Source organism: Microcebus murinus, chromosome 9 (genome assembly GCF_040939455.1).
Source record: "Microcebus murinus isolate Inina chromosome 9, M.murinus_Inina_mat1.0, whole genome shotgun sequence".
NCBI lineage: Eukaryota > Metazoa > Chordata > Mammalia > Primates > Cheirogaleidae > Microcebus > Microcebus murinus.
This window is the reverse complement of record NC_134112.1, coordinates 96,791,949-96,813,587: the sequence shown is the minus strand read 5'-3', so window position 1 is coordinate 96,813,587 and position 21,639 is coordinate 96,791,949. Positions and strand designations below refer to the sequence as shown.

Below are 21,639 nucleotides of genomic sequence, written 5' to 3'. Positions count from 1 at the left end.
ATTCCTTATCTCACTTACTTGCAGTTTATGTAGTTGATAGCTAGTACTTATGTGGTACTTACTGTCTGCCGGGCACTGTCTATGCACCTTACACAAATTTACTTCTTGTAACAACTCTGAGGTAGAATCTCTTGAATTAACCTCTTTTTTGTGAGGAGAGTGAGGCACAGAGATGTTAATTGGCCATGTTCACACATAGCTGGTAAGTGGGAGAACTGGGATATGAACCCAAGTAGTCTGGCTTTGGAGTCCAAGCTCTTGTCTTTTGTTTAAGACTGTTTATAGGACTCAGACTAAATACTGCCTTATTAATTGAGCTTATTGTTTGAACTTAGTTTGGAATGGAGAGTGCTGCTGCTCCCTCTTTGCCTGGCATCCATAGCAGCCTTGTTAATAATCATGATAGCACTCTTTCCTGCTACGGTAGTACATGGTCTGGGCTGCGAATCCTTTAGACATAACCTTAATGTGGTTATATGAGATGAAATCTATTTATCATCTCTGATCTTGTCTTTCTGGAATCCTGATTCTAGTATCCAGTGCATAGCACTGTGCACCTCCTTCTGTTGGATTCCACTCTCATGGTCTTTTTCATGGGGTGCATGTTTTCTATATTTCTCTTCAGCCATAAGATCTGCTTTTCTCAGGTAATTTTTATCACTTACCAATAATTTAACATCCATATGTCTAAGTTCTCTTTATATTGTTTTCCTTGTCTTTACCTGCAAAATTTTATTTACCATTAATTTACTTTTCAGTGTATCAAAACAATGGACTTTAACTTAATTGAAATTGTTAAATGAGACTAACAGCTGCCTTCAAAGCATTTAAATGTAAAATAACTATTGAAACTGGAGATTTTTTTGTAATAGGCAATTTTATGGCAATCTTGCTGTGAAGGAAACATTATTAAGGGAAGGACATCAAGAATATTGTAATCATATTACTTACATTTTGTTGGGTTCGGGTTTTGATTTTATTTAGCCTGGTATTCAGTTAAGAGTCAGAGTTAATGCTATTAATTTAGTTAGGAAGGAGAAGTAGTACATGCTGTTTATTTTGTTTTCTTTTTTTTTTTTTTTTTTTTTTTTTTTGAGACAGAGTCTCACTTTGTTGTCCAGGCTAGAGTGAGTGCCGTGGCGTCAGCCTAGCTCACAGCAACCTCAAACTCCTGGGCTCAAGCGATCCTCCTGCCTCAGCCTCCCGAGTAGCTGGGACTACAGGCATGTGCCACCATGCCCGGCTTATTTTTTTATATATATATATCAGTTGGCCAATTAATTTCTTTCTATTTATAGTAGAGACGGGGTCTCGCTCTTGCTCAGGCTGGTTTTGAACTCCTGACCTTGAGCAATCCGCCCGCCTCGGCCTCCCAAGAGCTAGGATTACAGGCGTGAGCCACAGCGCCCGGCCTATTTTGTTTTCTTTAGACCAGTAGAAACAGAAACATCCATTTGGCCAGACCAGATAGATGGCTATTCCGTTGATGAAGCAGATCCTTTAGGAAGAAAGGCATCAAGAACACTGGTGGTGTCTGGGTTCCTTTTAATTTATTTATTTTTGGATTCTTCAGTCATTGAAAGCTGAGTAAGGAGGGGCAGGAATGTCTTTTGTAATGGCCTTTCACAGGTGGAGTAGGGTTGCACCTGAATGAATGCTGATTCCTTGGGCTTGTGTGGCCTGGTCACCTGAGAGGTAGAAAGGTGTGTGTGTCTTGGACATTCCCTGGGGGCCTCTGTCAACCTGAGAGGTTGGAGGAAGCCCTGCTCTTTCTGGTGATGCTTTTGATGATAATGAAATCATTTTCCATTAATTCAGACATTCTTGTGTAGTTGGTCTTCTGTATCTGTGGGATTCCACATTTGTGGGTTCAACCAACTGTGGATCAAAAGTATTTGGAAAAAAATCAAGAGTCTGTACTGGACATGTACATACTTTTTTTCCTTGTCATTATTCCCTAAACAATGTAGTATAACAACTATTTACATAGCATTTATGTTGTATTAGGTATTATTATAAGTGATCTAGAGATGATTTAAAGTATGAGAGGATATGTGTAGGTTATATGCAAATGCTATGCCATTTTATATCAGGGACTTGAGCATCCATGGATTTTGTGTCTGCAAAGGGGTCTTGGAACCTGTCCCCCATGGATACCAAGGGACGGCTGTATTTATGGTCTCAATGCTAAGTATGTATTTCAGATGCCTTCTGTATTTCATGTGGCAGAAAACCTAATCCAGACAAGTTTAAGAAGAAAAAGTTGGGGGGATTTCTTGGTTCTGTAACAGAAAAGTTCTGGAATTGGTTTGGCAAGGTATACCTGTTTTAGGGCTCAACTGATGTGACTAGGGTCTATTTTGACTTTGAGTTTTAGTTTTTTGTTGTTGCTGATTTTCTTCTTTGAGGGTTTTTTTTTTTTTTATCATTGTAAGATGGCTTCGAGCAAGTCCTTGGCAAAATTTTCTAGGTTTAAATGTAAGGGAAGGCCTGGCGTGATGGCTCATGCCTGTAATCCTAGCACTCTGGGAGGCCAGGATCGCTCAAGGTCAGGAGTTAGAAACCAGCCTGAGCAAGAGTGAGACCCCGTCTCTACTAAAAATAGAAAGAAATTAATTGGCCAACTAAAAATGCATAGAAAAAATTAGCCGGGCATGGTGGCGCATGCCTGTAGTCCCAGCTACTTGGGAGGCTGAGGCAGAAGGATCACTTGAACCCAGGAGCTTGAGGTTGCTGACACCACGGCACTCTAGCCGGGCTAACAGAGTGAGACTCTGCCTAAAAATAGAATAGAATAGAATAGAATAGAATAGAATAGAATGGAATGGAATGGAATGGAATGGAATGAATGTAAGGGAAGAAGAGTGAGCATTCTTGTCCTAGTATTGCAAGGAAACCTTCTGAGATTTTCACTGTGACTGAACTGATTCTGCTCATGTATCCAACCCTGTACCCCGGTCACTGTCTCCAGGGAGATGTGGTACTTTGGTCAGGCCAGGGTCACAAGCAGCTTGAGTCAGCTTCCTCTCATATAGTTGAGTTCTCAGAGAAGAGGTATGAAGTTCCCACAAAAGGGTGGTGAATTGATGCTGTGTAGCAAAAACAACATAGTGTCTACTATAATGGGACAAAGTAAGATTATAAGGGGGCCGAGCGCGGTGTCTCACGCCTGTAATCCTAGCTCTCTGGGAGGCCGAGGCCGCGGATCGCTTGAGGTCAGGAGTTGGAAACCAGCCTGAGCAAGAGCAAGACCCCGTCCGTCTCTACTATAAATAGAAAGAAATTAATTGGCCAACGAATACATAAGAAAAAATTAGCCAGGCATGGTGGCGCATGCCTGTAGTCCCAGCTACTCGGGAGGCTGAGGCAGGAGGATCGCTTGAGCCCAGGAGTTTGAGGTTGCTGTGAGCTAGGCTGACGCCACGGCACTCACTCTAGCCTGGGCGACAAAGCGAGACTCTGTCTAAAAAAAAAAAAAAAAAAAAATTATAAGGACATGGTGTTCATGGTATTTCTGAATTTGGTTTTATTCATAAAATAGATTCTCTTGCACAATGTAATTTCCCTTTATTTTACTTAACCTATATAAATGTAATTTTATAAGGTGTTACTATATTCTGTTAAGACTTTGGTGGTTCCCTGCCATATTCCGCTTTGGCTTTTGCATTAAAGAACAGATGTTGTTTTGGTTTCACTGTAGATAGGTGGAATCTTCTTTTAAAGACTAGAGTTGTAATGTTTTTTTAATAAGAGAAACTATTTCCATGTCCTGGATAAAATTCATGTTAGTGCGATTTCTTTCACCTATAAAACTAAACATATGTTTTGAAAGAAAAATTTAAAAACTAGATGTATTCACGAGGTCCCATACATTTAGTATTAATAGCAAGTAATTTTAATAAAGGTTCCCTTCTAAAATAAAATATATTTAAATATATTAAATATGAATATTTGCAATTGTATTTTAATACTGTACTTGGCTCCGATGTTACGGAAATATCACTGACAAGAGAGTAAGAAGACCTGATTTGAGTCTGTCATTTGTTATGAGAAGGAGGCAAGGGGAGTTAACATCTGAAGGCTCACTGTATGCCAGGTATAGATAGAGCTGGGTGCATATTTGGTGGTGTAACCAAACTTTGATCTAGATGTATGGATACGGACTTTAAGTCAATAGCAGCTTCCTTAACAAGAATCTTAGAAGCTCTGGGTTTTATGCTTAGGATCTCTGGTTGGTCTCTGAGATTCATCTCATCTTGGCGGTTTCTTGGTAAGAGCACACATTTCCTGATTTTTCTGGCTCAAGTGGGGATAGTCTACCCTTCCTTTTCTTACCTCTAAGTAAACTTTTCAAATGATGTGCTGATAAAAGTTATTTATTATCAGTGTAGGTTAATAGACCTGGGTTTTTGCTTTTGTTTGTTTTTAAGTCTATAGAGATCCCCTTTATTAGTAGTTTTGCTTGGAGTGGTTTTACTTACTTTTGGCCAACTATAGTCCAGAAATATTAGATATTTTGAGAGAGAGAGAGAATACAGTCACATAACTTTTATTATAATATATTGTTATAATTGTTCTATTTTATTAGTTATTACTGTTAATATCTTACTGTGCTTAATTTATAAATTAAACTTTATCATAGCTATGGACATGTAGGAAAAAGCACAGATTTTACAAATGAATAAAGATGGTCTTGCTATTGAAGCAATTACAGTGGGGGTAGAGGAGAGTGAAAAACATGAAAATGTTATTTTAATACGTTGTGAATGCTACAATAGTGAGTGGAGTTTGTTTAATGTAGAACATCCTTTTAATTGTTGCCTTAAACTTTATCTTTTTTTAAAAAATAGATCTGCCTATTTAGCCCCATACTTACAACAGAGAACAGTCTGAATACTCAGGTTTTTGTCATGATATACTTTATTAGAAATGTTGTTACTAATGGTAGAAACAGCATGGAAGATATTCTAGAATATTAGACAAGGAGGGTTCTAGTACTAAAACATAAAATGCTAACTAATGCAGTATCTCTTTACCAAGACATAAAATGTACATCCTAAAAAATGAATTGTAATAATGTCCACATTGCACATCCATGTAAACTAAACTCGTTACCATGGTAGGCTTTATTGCACAGGGTTGCTACCTCTAAGGACCAAGAATTTGTGGAGGCAGCAGGTGGACTGGTTGTGATTAGCCTATGAGCTAATGAGGCTACAGATAATCCATTTTTATCTGATTCCTTTTCTTTTCAGTTCCTAGGCCTTTGAAGTGCTAAGTGGTATGAAAATAATTTGCATATAATTACTTAAGCTCATCTACTAATTGATTAGAAGATTTGGAAGAAAACAATTGCCTCAAAATTAGTTTTTTAAAGATAAAGCTCCATTTCTTCCTAAGTTTTTCCTTCTTTGGTCCCACTTCACTGCCTTCCTAACACCATTTCTGCTTTACCTCAAAGGGGGGGAGTCATCTTGAGTTTAGTCTTTTGGTTTCTAATGACTGTCTTAGCTTTGCTCCACTGTAGTGACCCACACTTCAAACCTTTTTACTTGGAATAGTTCTGTCTTGATAATTTCATTTTACCTTCTTTAAGTTCTGAAATTCCTGCTCATTCATATCTCTTCATTCTTCTTGTGTCCTCAGTCCTTTTAATTTGTGACTTTCACCTACGGATTCATCCTTGTTGAAGGTGTACCAGTCCAACTTTTGTCACTCCTGTCCAGCTTTCTCGTGCTAAAACCTTGGATTCCCTTTGGGTCTTTCTTTGCCTTTTGAAATCCAGCTCACCTTTTAAGCTTGAGTTAAGTGGTCATCTTTCCTGCCATTCTTCTTCAGTCCTAATATTGTTCTCTTCTCCCCAAAATATTTTTGCATATACAATCAGCCCCCCCATCTGTGAATTCCGAATCCATGGATTCAACCAACCAAGGATCAAAAATATTCAGGAAATAAAGGATGGTTGTGTCTCTACTGAACATATACAGACATTCCCCCTTATCATTATTCCCTAAACAATACAACAATTATTTACACAGCAGTTACATTGCATTACATATCATAAGTAAATCTACAGATGATTTAAAGTATACAGGAGATGTGCAATACTACCTCATTTTATCTCAGGGCCTTGAGCATCCCTGGATTTTAGTATCTGGAATGAGAGTCTTGGAACCAGTCCTTTGCAAATACCGAGGGATGTATATCTCATACTAAAATGTATTTTTTCTTCCTTCTTAGGTAGAACATCAGCTCTATAAGGGCAAGGATTTATTCATGTTTGTATATTCATTTTATTCAACTTTGTATACACTGCCTGCTTCATAATATTTATTACATGCTTGAGAATATGAATTTTTTTTCACCCATCTTTCAGCTCTGAATAAACTACCATCTGCTTTCTCTGTCATTTGGTGGTTGAGTATTCCTGTAGGTTACCCACTGACCTCAGGACTCTTTTTCTTCCTCTAAATCTTCTCCTTAGGCAGTTTTCTCTGTGCCTGAGGGTTTTACTTAAACAGTTATTCAAGCCAGAAAGTCACCTTCTCCCTCACTTTCCATATTTAAATTATCATTTGGTGGAAGTTATCTCCTAATTTACTGTAGAATTCATTTATTTCTCTCATCCCCTGTGTGGTGGCATCTGCACAGTTCTTTACTTTCCACCCTTGCACCTCTCCTCCTTTTCCTGTACTGCTGTCAGCTTTTCAAAATGTAAATCACCCCTCTTCCCTTTTACTTAAAACACTCTGTGGCTTCCCATTGCTCTAAAGATAAAGCACAAATCCTTAGTGTAGCCTATAAAGCTTTGCATGGCCTGACAGAGAAATGTCCTTCTAATCATGTGAAGATACAGTATGATTTTAATACTTTCAGAAGAAAATGTTCTAGAAAAGGATGCTTGTTTAGACTTAAGGTGGGGACTCTGCAGTATGAATTATAGACAAAGACTGTCCCCACATTTAAACATAATTGGTTCTTAGAGCCTGCAACTAAAGATAAGGCAGAAAAATTTACTTTGCATTTCCTGCATTCCTCTTTTCTCTTGCTAGCAGAAACCCCTCTTGTGAATAAAGGTAACACAAGAGGTTTTAAAATACAGACTTTATCACAGTGTTTAAGTTGAGAAGCATGGTTAAACGTGTATGGGGAGAGAATGCTTTAATTTGTACATTATTGTATGTCAGGCTGAATGTTTTCTATTTTTAGTGCTATCTGTAAATTTTACTTCTTTTTTGGATTTATCTTTTTCAGTTATATTACTCAGTAATGTTGCTTTTGTAACAGCTAGTTTAGTGATGAAAAACTTAGAGTATGTTTTATATTTTCTTCCCTCCACAAATGTGGATCTCATTGAGTGAAATGAGCTTGTGGTATAGTATACTTAATTCCTGTAATGGGATCACACCTCTGTAAGATGGCTGTTATTTAGGAGGGAAGAATTTTTGTAAAAAAAAATCTTAAAAGTCATATAAAAACTTACACTTTTCAATGGAATGTTTTAAGGATTTAATGATACAGAGCAAATGAGCACCCTTCTGCAAATACTGACAGGGTAATATATGTTATTTCTTTGTTGATTGTTAGTTTGCTGGGGATTAAAACACAGATGATCATATTCAGGCTGGTTAGATTAGTGATTTTAATATGAAACCATTGCTTTTAGAATAATCATGGGCCAGACTGGGAAGAAATCTGAGAAGGGACCAGTTTGTTGGCGGAAGCGTGTAAAATCAGAGTACATGCGGCTGAGACAGCTCAAGAGGTTCAGACGAGCTGATGAAGTAAAGGTACAATTTTATCTTTTGTGAAAATGTACAATTGAGGATAGTTTTTTCCTCCCTACAGTTAAATAAGTTTTAATTTGAAATAGTATAGTTTCAGCCAAGGTCATGTTTATAGTAAGATAAAGGAAGACTTGGAAGATTAGATCTTTGATATGTCTTAATTAACATTGTACCCTGCACATTAATGATAATGGAAAGGTTTTAACCTAATAGTTATTCAACTTACCTGGAAATCATTCTTTTTTGTATACCTTTATATTGCATGTGTAGACTCAGGGCCCAAACATAACATCATTTTATATTTTTAAGTCATTGTGATTTTTCTTTTTATACACAAAGTAACAAAGGATGGAAATAATTTCCTGTTCCCTTCCTGTTTGCAATAAAATAATTGTGATGTTTTTGTGTTATTTGCATGTGGGAAACTACAGTGTAATATAAAATTTGTATGCATTTGAGGAAACATTCTTGGTATTTTTGAGAAATCACTAGATTTTATAACCTGTTTTAGAGATGTTACACATTTTCTAACAATGAACAATTTCTCCTCTCCTTCATTTTTTTAAAGAGTATGTTTAGTTCCAATCGTCAGAAAATATTGGAAAGAACGGAAATCTTAAACCAAGAATGGAAACAGCGAAGGATACAGCCTGTGCACATCATGACTTCTGTGAGCTCATTGCGCGGGACTAGGGAGGTTGGTTAACATAACGTGTTGTAGTAATTATCAACACATTTTGGTTTTTGCTATTGGAACATTTGGTTGGTTATTGGGAGGAGGTCATTGACCTCAGGATGTCCATCTTTATATTGCTGTTTCTTTTTAATGTGCAACTATTAATGGCTGCCATAGATCACAGTACTAGCTATTCCTAGAGTTCTGTGTGTTTAGAATATACTTTGACTGTTAGGTAGAGTCCAAGATTATAAGAGTGATTTAAAAAAACTTTTAAATCAAATACTCTTTAATGTCCTCATCAGATCACTATTTAGAACAAGGCTTTCTGACTCACCTTTGTCCCCGCCAATATGAATTAGCCATGTGGTAAGACATTTTTTTTTTTTTCATATTCATGGACTAAGAAATTTCTTTTTATTTTATATTTTGTTCAAAGGCTAAGCGTCTCTATAAGAATTTTTAAATTCAGTGTTGAGGGATCAGAATTTCATTTTCTATAGCATTTTCTGAATGAGGTAGATCTTAATTACTCCAAGAGTTTCCTATTTTCAAAGAAGGGCAATAAATCTATGGTAGAATCTATAATTAAATATCCCATTAAAACATGCTTGCAGCAAAATGAGAAGAAAATGGCAGAAGCTGAACAGTTCAGGCATTTCTGTTTAAGTGCCCATGTTGTATAGAAAGACATGGCATAGGATATTTAAATGGGAGTCGAAGCAAAAAGAGGGGAGACAGTGATTTGGAATTAAGATTACACTATGTAGTAGATTATTTGAGTTTCTAAACATGGGAAGCATCTAAACAATGGAATTTGTTCTCAAATACTTTTTTCAATGATTAGCCACTTTTATATAACATTATTGGAATAGTCAAGCAATAATTTGCAGTTGTGTGAGCCCTGGTGAGATTGTATGATGTATGGGCTTCAAAGACTTGTCAGTGATTCCTGAATAGCTACAGACATGATCCCAATGATGATTTCAGTGATATTCTGATGTCTTGATGTTGACACATGGTTTAGAGTGATTCTTAGTCATTTATGCATTTTGTTAGGTAACAACTCTATAGCTCTGATTTAGGATTATATGAGTATGTATTATATGCTGACACTTTTCTCATCATCTGCAGGTTGGAGCCTAGCTATATTAGAGGTAAATGGTTTTTATTAATATATTAAGGGTGAACAGGATTCTTTGCCCATCAGAATATTCTCAAAAGGGATAAGGATGGGGGTTTTAAGTACTTCTTTTGAAAATTTTGTTTGGTGATCTTTTGGAAATGTTGAGGTGAAGAGAAAAAATCTTTAATATTTTTCCTCCCTGGAGGAATAATCTTAGTAATTTGGAGAAATAAGGTAGAAATACATGGAATATTTACTTTTGCCACCCATTACAAATCTAAAAATGCTACCAAAAGTCCAACTTAGATTTACAATAAAAATTTAACAGGAATAATGACTTTTGGCACTGTGCTAGGTACTTTGTACACATTACCTCATTTAATCTTCATGATGGTTGTGTTACATCACTAACTTTTAGAAGCTGAACGTGTATACAGATGAGGAAACTGAGCTTTAGAAGAGTCAGTTTGCTTGCTCTAATGATCTGATGTGATCCCAGAAGAGTACAATTGGCTCATACACATTATGGAATAATAAAGTACATTATTTATGTACACCGTGAATTGCTCATAATGTAATATTTGGCATTAAAGAGTATAGTTTATTTAAGTGGATATTTACTAAGTTTCTTTTAATTTTGTCAAATGGAGATGTTATTGAATATAAAGATATTTAATTTTTTTTTTTTTTTAGTTTATGTGAGAAGAAACTATCGTTTTAATAAAATGGAATTATCTTCTGACCTTAGTACTTCCAGAGTATTCCACGTAGGTTGAGAAAAAAACATTTTCACAAAATATTGGGGGGGGAAAGGAGGAAAATAATCCCCAGCCTTAGGAATTCAATTTTTCGTGCATAGAACTCTGATCTGAGCAAGGTCATTGGTTTTTTTGAAACACTGTTGATAACTGATTCTGCTTCAAATGATTCATCTTTTATTTCCCATTCCCTCTTTAAGACTATCATCACTGACTTTTAGAAGCTGAAGTTTGTGATAAGCTTCTTGATATTATTATAATTGATCTTAAAGTTTTAGGGTTGAAAAGGACTTTAGTGATCTCATAGTCCAACCTCCTGACTTTCCAGATGAGAATATCCCTGTTTATTTTTTCTTCGGTTTGAGCATTTCCATCTATATATTAATTTCTTTTGAAAATTAAAGTCTGAAGTAGGTCAAGCAAGAGGAGAAAATAAATGTGAGCCTGTTTTGCAAAGACTTTCCTAGTAGTTGGCTTGGCAGAATTTCAGACTGCAGTGTTGATCCAAACATGTAAAGTCCATAGCATTCAACACTTGGAAGTGCCATTATAGCATTGTTTTAACTAACTGCTTATTTTTATAAGCTAATTATGAATAAGTGCTGATGATGTCTTCAGCTTAAATCCTCTGATTCATCAATCAATGACAATTTTCAGTTCTTCAGTCAAGTCTTATACTTCCTTCTATACTTGAAGACGTAAATATATTGTTTTAAAAGGATGGATTTTCTCCAGGCTATTTTGATAAAGAATGTCTGACAAAAGTTTACTTTCTGATCTAATGAAGTGACTGTTGTAGGTAGTGACTTCAGATCTAGGAACTCTGCAGTTGAACCTCAGTATAACATCTTTAGTATATCGTTTTCTTAATGCATTTTTAAGATACTTCGGCATACCTGTTTTTTGTTATTGCAATTACAGAGCCTAAGCAGTGTTGTCTATAGAATTTTAATACAGAATATGTTTCTATTTTATATTTCAAAAAATACTTCTTTTTTTTCCCTCTAATTATATGCTATAATTAAAAATACTTCTGACTTCTTGAAAGCAGCAACTATGTTTTACATTTTTTCCTTCTTTAATTAATCTTTTTAAGGAGCATCTAGCTTCAAGATGTCATTAAGCAATGCATATAGGCCAAGGAATTATACTTTATTCCCATGTCACCTATCAAAAATTGTTTCTAGGTGATTATTTTATCCTATCAAGCAGTAAAAACTATCTTCTGGAAAATAGTTTCTGGAAGACTTCTTCTGGAAGTTTTCACATTGGTTGTTATATTCAGTCTGTTCATTTTTCCAGTTTTGATGAAGGGACTGGTTTAGGAGTTACTCTTGAAGCTCTCATTAATGCATTTCTTTTTGTGTGTTTGTCTATTTCTTGCTAAAAACCTCAAGACACTTCTTCACTGATTCTTCATATCAACATTTTTCCTACTTTACATGTATTATGACTGTGAAAGAGAGGCTTGCTCAGATAATGCCTGTCATCTGGGCAAGTGATATGATTAGTAATTTAATAAAACTATCCTGCCAATATGCATTTCTTGATTCCCAGAAAATATATTCTTGTAAGAGTTCTGTGTCTTATTTGCTATGAAAAGAGTGAGAATATTTGGTGTATGTTTATTCTGGGGCTTCAGAATGTCTAACCTGGAAGCAGCATCAGAAGGACATCATGATCCTCATATTCGTAAAGAATTTAAAACCTTTTGAACTTTTCAGTTTATATAGGTTTGTTCTTCCTAGTAATATTTGAAATGATTGTAAGTTCATTGCTTACCATTAGATATTTGCAAAAGATTCTTTTGGGGAGAGGGTTCTATAAAAATAATAAACTGTGTAAGGCCTTTCATATGTTGGCAATTTGGCATTTTTGTCGGAGAAGAAAAACGTTGTCTGGTTTATGTGAAAACACTTGATTGCATTATTTATTGACTTGGTAATATGGTTTTCTCAGTTATTGTAAATAGAAACGTAGTTACTATTTACAAAGAAAAAATAATATCCTAGTATAGCCAATGTATAATTTAGTGCACTTCATCTACTCAATTAACATTCTTAACTTTTAATACAGTAACAGGCTTTCTTTATATAGTTCAGAATTATAGGACCTATAGGTTTAAATTCTTATGAGCCTTTTGAGCAAGTACAGCAGGGACCTAGGTAATTTTCTCATGTCTTTGAAATAAATGAATGGCTCTCTCAAGTGTCTATCTTACTCTCAGTCTGAATGTGGTGCCATGTAGTCTTGGCTCCTCAGGTCTGTCAGTTGCTTTCTGTGGCTCCCGCCTCCTAACCATTCGTTGGTATTTACTTAGAGACTTGAGTCAGTCCTTTCCACCTGTTAACTTTTAAATTGCTGCAGTCTTTCCTTGCTTTAGGCTGAAATAGATGTAACATTTCTTAAATGATCATAAAAAGGGTGTTTTCCTTTTTTTTTTGAAGGGAAACCAATATAAGCATTTTATGCTTTTCCAAAAGATAAGCTTAAAAAAAAAAGAAAGGCTGTATATGGTATTTGAGTTTATATGTCATTATATATTAAAATGTATATCATTTATAATTGAGTGTGTATTTTAAATTTAAAATTATATATCATAAGTTTAATAAGTAAATTTTTAAAAAATGTCAAATCTTTATATTTTAAGCAACTACTAAACTAGCAGAAGTTGCTAGAACACTGTGTATACAGTTAGTATATTAAAAATTATTGTTAAGTTGACTTATATAAAGATCATGTCTCTTTCCCACATGCAAATTCAAATTTTGACAACTATTTAAAAAAACAAAACAAACCCAAACAGAAAGAAATGCTTTTTTAGGTATTAATGTTAAAAATTGTTTTATTCTGAAGAAATAAGAAAATTTTATTAGACCTAGGACTTTTGTAATAATTTAGCTTGATAATGTGGATTGACTTAAATTCAATCCTTGGTTCTGTTTTATCTTTTTATAAATTTTATAAAAGAAATTACTTGAATAATATTTTGGGAAAGTTGGGCAGGTTTCACAACCTATCCTGGGAACTGATGAGGCATTTTATACTAGCTAATGACTATCTATTGGGTTAATAAAATTTGTTTAAAAGTTTTACTCTTTTCTCTCCAATTAAGAAGTCATTGTAAAAATTCAAATAACACAGAAATACATAAAACAGAAGGCAGAAATCCCTATAGTACAAGGCCTCTGGCTTTTATCCTTTCAGATTTCTTTATCTATATATACTGGCATGTTAATGGTATGTATTTTATTTTAAATTTACTGGCCAGATAATATATACCTGCCATTTTAGGCCATCACTTTACAACCTCTGTTCACATTTTCTTCATTCTCTTTAAAAATGTGTAATATTCGATACTATGGATATACTGTAATTTATTGTCCCATTCTTAATTGATGGACACCTAGGTTTTTATTTTTTAGTTTTGTAGTTAGTGGTGAAATGAGCATCTTTCACATATGTCTTTGCATGTTTTGAGTAATTCTGTAGGAGAAGTTCCCAGGAATAGAATTGTTAGATCAAAATCTTATGCATATTTAAAATTTTAAATGCCCTCCAAAAGTTTTGTATTACACCCCCACCAACTATTTATGGTAATGTCTATTTACCTATATTACCAACACAATATATTATCAGTCTGTTTTTTTTTTTTTTTTGAGACAGAGTCTCGCTCTGTTGCCCTGGGTAGTGTGCAGTGGCATCATGATAGCTCACAGCAACCTCAAACTCCTGGGCTCAAGCGATTCTCCTGCCTCAGCTTCCCAAGTAGCTGGGACTACAGGTGCGTGCCAAGATGCCTGGGTAATTTTTCTATGTTGAATAGAGATAGAGTCTTGCTCTTGCTCAGGGTAGTCTTTAAATCCTGAGCTCAAGCTGTCATCCCACTTCCCAAAGTGCTCCCAAAGTGCTCCACTTACAGGCGTTAGCCACTACACTTGGCTTATCAGTCTTTTTAATCTCTGTAGTTACGTAGGTAAAAATTTGTGTAATTTATTACAGTTTGCCTTCAGTTATTCAGTGAAGTTGATTATCAATTGTTTCTTTATATTTCTTTTCTGAATTGGCTATTGTGCTGTTGAATCTTTTAAATTAGGTTGGGCTTTTTACGATTTGTAAGAACTTTTTGTATCTTTTTTTATCAGTTTTTAATCATCTGTTTCGCATGTTTTTTTCCTTTGTTTTGATGTTGTTTTTGGTATATTTTGATTATAGTTTTTTTCCTTTTGACTTTTGTGTTTCTTAAAGGCTTAGAAAGTCCTTCTCCGCCTCAAGATTATAAATTATCTACCCGTCATTCTTCAGTTTTCTGTTTTCATTTTTATATTCCAGTATCACTTAAATCATCAGAATTTCCTTTGGTGTAAAGAGTGAGTGGGGCGATTTGTTTTTAATTTTTTTGTATTTAGCTTTCTAGTTGTTTTAACACTAATTGTTAAATAAGTAGTGAGTAGTTGAGCAATTATAACCTATTTGTGAAGATGAACAGAATCAGCCTACTTGATTGGTGATTTCCTCAGCAAGACTACATTTGAGAAAGGACTTGAGCATGTCCCCTCAGACACCACAGCCTTGTGACACTCTTGCCTATTTGTTTTTAACTGGTACCTCTACTACTCTAAGGTATTAAGTTCCAAATTCACTGTCATTTAAACAAGGCTTCAAAACAGTTTACTGCCACAGGTTATGGAAACCATGGACTTATATAGTACTCTTTCATTTCTTGTGGTTTTTTTCCCACCAGTGATAGAAATTGCTTTATTTTCTACTCACAGGAGTATTCTTGAATTAGATTCTTGAGTTTGCATATAGAGCCATGTTTATGGGTCTTTTTACCTGCTTTCTGTGCTTTGAATGCTTGGTGGTTTTACCAGCTTAAGTCCTATTTCTCTATTCTGTTTTTGATCTTTTTGCATTTTAGCAAAATTGGAGTTTTTAGGAAAGGTGTAGATAATGAGAGCATGATTTACCTTAACAGCCCCCTTCAAACCCAGACTGTGTTGAGTTTTAACCTAGGATTAACTAGGTTTTTGTATGTTTATGATCCCTTTAATTCAAGGACAGGTTTCTGAAGCTAGGATGCAGGGAAGATCTTCAAGGTTCTAAACTTCCTGAAATTGTATTCCAAATGTTATATGTTCTAATGTTAAATGCTATTTATGCCTCCCCCACTGGGAAGAAACGTGAGAACTGACACTTACAGGATAAAAGTGAACTCAAGCAAATATCCTTATGTTGTCAGGTACCATGTTTTCCCGAAAATAAGACCTACCCATAAAATAAGCCCTAGCAGGATTTCTAAGCATTCGTGCAATATAAGCCCTACCCCAAAAATAAGACCTAGTGATGGGCGTGGCTACGCAGCGCATCTGCACAACCCATGCATTTCGTAGATGAGCAGCCTGAGCAGCCCTTCTCATCTTCCCCATGAAAGCTCTATTGCTCGACATGAGAGATTGGGGCCAGTGGCTCTAAAGGAAATATAGTCACAAGAAATTCAGGATGGAATTCGGAATTTGGAGAGTTATGATGATGTTCCAAAAGAAGATGACTTAACTATATTTGAATAAATGTAGATTGTTGTACTGTACTTACAGAAAACCACATCCCCTGAAAATAAGCCCTAGGGTGTCTTCTTGAGGAAAAATAAATATAAGACCCTGTCTTATTTTCGGGGAAACATGGTAGAGGTTCTTATGATCTGAAATGGATCTGTAACATAAAATATATAGCAACACAAATTGAAATGATTTACAAACTGGTATGAACCATTCTTTTTCATGCCTTATCTCCAACACCCTTGATTAGTTGCTTTCATTAGATACATTTACATCAAGATCTTAACTGGATTTTTTTTTTCTACCCATTTTTATTTCTGCCCCTCTCCTGTTTGAGCCACTCATTTTTTCCACAAATATCTTCTTTAATCACCATTCTCCTCTTTTGTCTTCTAAACCTGGTTATGAACTCACTTCTATTACTGAGCTTTTTAAAACTATCCAAACAATATTTCTCTCTTTCCAGTATTTCTTCAGTACTTCCTTCACACAAAAGTAGTCTGAATTTAAATTATATACACTGTCATTTTCACCAGAAGGCTAGCAAATTTAAAACTTGGGTGTGTTATCTTTTCTTTCTCAAATTCCTGAGGAGTATAATAAGGTGTTTCAGAAATCACTGTCAGCTTTTCTCTAGGGTTGGCAGCAGCTAATGCTTTCTCCTGACCCTTCCTCTCCAGGGTGACAACCTTCCTGTACTTTCCTCATTGTTCTCACACAGAAAGGCTAAAGAATGTTAGATAATGTCAGCAGTTCACTGTGCCTCCGGCATGAGTTAAATGGACCAACCAGTAACCTAGAATATTTTTTACTTGACTGACTGGTATATTTCCCCCTACTATATGGAAGTTGGACTTAACCCTTCTCATGTTAAAGATTATTCTGAGGCAAGTTGGCTGTGGCTATTATCCTTTGGGATGTCCTGCTATAAAATGGAGAGTCATACTTACCTTACAGGACAGTTGTGAATTTTAAAGAAGTTAACTTTGCTAAAGTCTCTAGCACAGTGCTTGGCACATAGTAGGGTGTGTTAATTTCTTTCCCTTCCCTGCAGGCCATTCACCTGCTCTTCCCTCTACGATTTTCCATAACACAGTTTTTACTTGGAACCAGCCTTCTGCCAAGAGTCTCAGTTTGGTTGTGTACTCCTACAACTACTATTTTTGGCTTGACTTCCCTCTCCAGCTCCCAGTGGTCCAGCCACACAGTCGCCTATTGTACCAGCTGGTTGATGTAAGTTTATCCATCCTCAGAGGAACCTGGTTACTTACCAGTAAGCTGCATTTCTCTGAAAATGTAGCATCCTTGATAACTAGTCTAGTTTTTTTTCTTTCTTTACCATTGATGATGAATTATCTCTAACTTTCTTGTGTGACCCTTAAGTCGGATCTAGAATTAGAAAATTCAGTCTGTTGATCTAGGTCTCCTAGTGAGTTCCCAAATCCAGGACACATGTCTCTGATTAGGTAAAATCAGTGGAGACCCATGAGGTCAAAATTCTTTTCACTACTGTGAATGACATGAGACTTAATTATATAAATTGTCAAGGATGATACATTTTCAAAGAAAAAAAAGGTTGCTTGTAAGTAACTGGGATTTTTGAGTATTTTTCCCAAACTTGTTTTAGCAACAAATGCTTTTGCATTTGAATATTTCATAAATGAAAGGAATATGGTTATTAGTTAAGTTTAATAGTTAAAGAATGGGATAGGTTTCTAGGGCTACTACATATATACTGAGGTATAGGGGGAGATCATTAGTTTTCTAAACAGGTGCTCTCTCAGCTTTAAATAGAAATTGAAGCCTCCATTAGAGAAAATCAGGAAATGCAGTTGGTTCATTCCAGAAACATTTTTTGAGTGCCTACTTTTTTTTGAGACACTGTGCTGAGTATTGTTTCAAGACAGAGAGGTAAAACCACATTTTAACTCAGGTGCTTTTGCCCTCAGAGAGCTCATTTCTTGTCCCTTGGTGACTCTTGTGTGACTCAGAACTGAGATGATGGGGTATTGGAGTATGACCGAGGTATGGGATTGGAAGCAGAACTCAGGGCTGCAGCGTATGCCTTCGTATTTTCTGTGCTTCTGTAAGTTCTTCTGTTCTTGGGAAAAATCAGCTGACTTCATTCAGTATACTCAGAACATTTTCTTCATCACCATAGCAAACAAAAATGAAGCAAAGCCAATGTCCTTTCTGTCTAGTAGTTGAAAAGAATATTCAACTGTCTAAACTTACGTGAGACCTTGGATTTAGTCAGAATTGCAGTGGCAGCCCACTCCCCGTTGGCTCAGCTTCAGAATTAAAGCCACAGAATTAATCTATTCCCACCAAGTGTAAAACGAAAACCAAAACTTTTTTTTTTTAAGAAATAAAATTATTTTGTATTTAAAATTGTTGGTTGGTATGTAATATTTTATTTGTTAATATAACCCCCCCCCCTTACCCAGTTAAATAGATAGGAGGAAAGAAAACTTGGAAGTAATAGAATAAGAGGAGAAAGCTGGCAGAGGAGATGCTCTTGTAACATTGTCATATGTCTCTATTTTATGTAGCAGATACTGCATGGCTATAGTTATTATTTTACCCTTTGAGCATCTCAGGGGCAAGAACCATAGTGCAGTAATTAAGGTGTTGGGTGTTACAGTCAGACTTAGGTTTTAATCCTGGTTTTGTAATTTACAACCTTTCTAACTAGTCAAATTATTTAACTTCTCTGAACCTCAGTGCCCTCATTTATGAAGTTGTGATGCTAAAACTGTCATAAGATCATAATGAGGAATAATTAAGATAATGTATATAAGCACTTAGCACAGTGCCTGCAACATAGTACGTGCTCAATAAATGTTAACTGCTGTTATTATTGGATTAGTGGATGGATGGATGAAGAATTGTCTTAGAGGCCAAATGGTGGGAAAAGGAAAGATTGTGGGTGCAGCAGTGTTAGTAAGCCATTGATACCTTCTTATTTACTTGAGTTACAACCTTTCTGTTATTATTGTCTTTATCTTTGCCTTTTTGGAAAGCAAATTTATAGATTAATCACTGTCACAGTTCTTCGTAACTAATATATTCTTAAACCTTTACTTCCACTAAGGAAGGAATTATTATTGTGCTGCAGTGACTGTGATGATTGGGAGATTATCCCACCAGCCTGATGCAATGCTGAGGGTTAGGTGTGGTCTGTATGCCAAAGATTTCTACTCTGATTTCACCAGACCTAGTTCTGCTATTTTTAAGACATTTTAAATAAAAATTAAACATTTAATATGTATGTGTATATATATATATATAATATATATATGATTTTTTTGGTTTCATTTTACTACTTCAAATCTTTTTGCTCTATTTTCATTGATTCTAGATTATGAATATTTGCCTTGAGTATTTTTTAGAAGGCTCTGGAGGCCTGATGCTTGGGTAATAGTATGTGTTAAGTAAAGCTGGATTTCCAGACAGCATGGAAAGTGCTGTGGTTTTTTTAAACCATGTTTCACAGAATCAAAGATGCAAAATTTTTAATATTTTAACATCTGAAACCAATGTGCATCTTAGAATCACTGTGTTAATAAAGCATTATATCATAGTTTATTCAACAACCTTTTTTTCCTTAGTGATATAGAAGATAATGGTGTGCCTCGAAGTTGGTATCTTGATAGAGTGCATGGAATACAGTATTTCAAGGGACTGTGTGTACTTATATATTATAGAAATATGGCATCATGGCAATATGTGTAGTGGGTAAGAACAGGTGCTCCAGAGTCAGACTTTTGGGGTTTCAGTTCTAGCCCTGTATGTTGTGTGACTGTGAGCAAGTTACCTACCCTTTCTTTACCTTAATTTTCTCACCTGTAAAATGGGAGTTAAGAATAGTATCCAGCTTACAGTGTTTTAATGAGGACTAAATATGATAAGACATGCAATGTGTTTAAAATAGTACCTAGCACATACAAAGTACTTAATAATATTAGCTGTTATTCAGAGATTACAGTTTTGCAGAATTGATTTGAATCCATTTTGTTATGATTGAGACTCAGATCTATCCTTTATATTTGTATATCATCTGATAATATCAGCAAATGATACTTGGTTTTTTAAAAGGAAAGATAAAGATAAGAAAGGTTAACCCAACAAGTTTTCTTTTTAAGTAAGATTTAAGTGGCATATTTGGTATATATGTAACTATTCTATGTAGTTAGGATGTAAGAGAAGTTAACATGAGCTAGGAAATTTTCTAGTGAAAGCATGGAGCAGTTTATCAGATTGCTGAGTCTGACATAAACATAATTTTTGATTCTTATTGATATGGGTAAGTATGGGAAGGGTTGAAGAGTTTTGAAAATTTGCAAAACCTGAAGAATTTTTTTCCCTAAGTAAAAGAGAGAGAAGAGAGAATCTTTTTTGGTTTTTATGATCTTTATTGTCCTAGGTAAAGAAATGATTTTTTTAATCAACATTATTTAAGTAGGCAGTATCTCTTTACACATGATGGCTACAGCTTAAGCTTGTCCTTTTATTCTTGAGTCAATTTTATTTTTTCTGTTTTAGTGTTCGGTGACCAGTGACTTGGATTTTCCTACACAAGTCATCCCATTAAAGACTCTGAATGCAGTTGCTTCAGTACCCATAATGTATTCTTGGTCTCCCCTACAGCAGAATTTTATGGTATGTAAATAAGGTATCTTCTGCTTACTTCATAATAACTTATTTTAAATAAAAAAGCATAGATCATTCTCTAGTCATGGTAAATCAAGATAGTATAAATTTAAAAAGCTATCAAAATGATAGCACTTAGAGTGATTTTTAAAAACTGATTAATACAGTGTTTTTTAAAAAGCCTTTACAGTGTTGCTTTTTCCTATACTTTCCAAAGGAAAAGTGTTAAGCAAAAAGCATACCTAGGATTAAAAACACTTAAAAGGTGAAGCTTATATTTAATAGTTGTTATCCTTGAAGAAGTTAGTATCCTGTAATCTCAGTCTGACTTTGAGTTTATGTTAATTAAGGACTTACTATTTAAAATAATTTTAGGCAGCATGTTACTAAGTGATAATGTACACTGTGACATATTCTTGGGGCTTATAAAACAAAAACTTTAACATATTTCTACTGGTCTAATAACTTTTATAATGAACTGCTAGTATTTAACTCTTTATAGAAGTAAAATTAAGGAGGGTGGGACAAAAGAGAAATTCAAGTGTGCATTCTTGACTTGTGTTGTTAAAAATAAAAAATTTATGACTGGACACAGTGGCTCATACCCATAATCCCAGCACTTTGGAAGGCCAAGGCAGCAGGATCCCTTGAGCCCAGGAATTTGAGACTAGCCTAGGCAACATAGCAAGACCCTGTCTCTACAAAAAAATAAATTAGCTGGGCGTGGTGGTATGCATGTAGTCCTACCTATCAGTAGGTGGAGGTGGGAGGATCACTTGAGCCCAGGAGTTAGAGGCGATAGGGAGCTATGATTGAGGCTGCAGTGGGCTATGATCATGCCACTGTACTCCAGCCTGGGTGACAGAGTGAGACCCTATCTCTTTAAGAAGAAAAAAAGAGAGAGAAAGTAAGTTTTATTACTTGATATATAAAGTGGGAAGGCTAATAAAATGTTGAAGGAAATCCTTGGTGAAACTACTTTAGAGAATTGCTTACTAGGTTAAAAAAATAGACGTTTCTAATGTCTTTAGAAACAGAGTAACTTTTCTCTTAACACATTTTACAGTGGAGAGTCAAAAGT

At 35.2% G+C, this 21,639-nt stretch overlaps 1 protein-coding gene across 7 annotated transcripts in view; it reads left to right on the top strand.

The window, feature by feature from the left end:
- EZH2 (enhancer of zeste 2 polycomb repressive complex 2 subunit) overlaps positions 1-21,639 on the top strand; it is a 67,096-nt gene that overhangs the window by 18,053 nt on the left and 27,404 nt on the right. For 2 of the 7 annotated variants that reach the window (XM_012768163.2, XM_012768160.2), the window contains exons 2-4: positions 7,667-7,790; positions 8,356-8,457; positions 20,451-20,567. In XM_012768163.2, the coding sequence (XP_012623617.1) occupies positions 7,674-7,790; positions 8,356-8,457; positions 20,451-20,567 (336 nt within the window). In that variant the 5' untranslated portion in view covers positions 7,667-7,673. Of the gene's footprint in view, positions 1-7,666; positions 7,791-8,355; positions 8,485-13,988; positions 14,132-16,959; positions 17,139-20,450; positions 20,568-21,639 lie in introns of those variants that run through there. The other 5 variants (XM_012768158.2, XM_012768157.2, XM_012768164.3 and 2 more) reach the window with 4 other exon arrangements.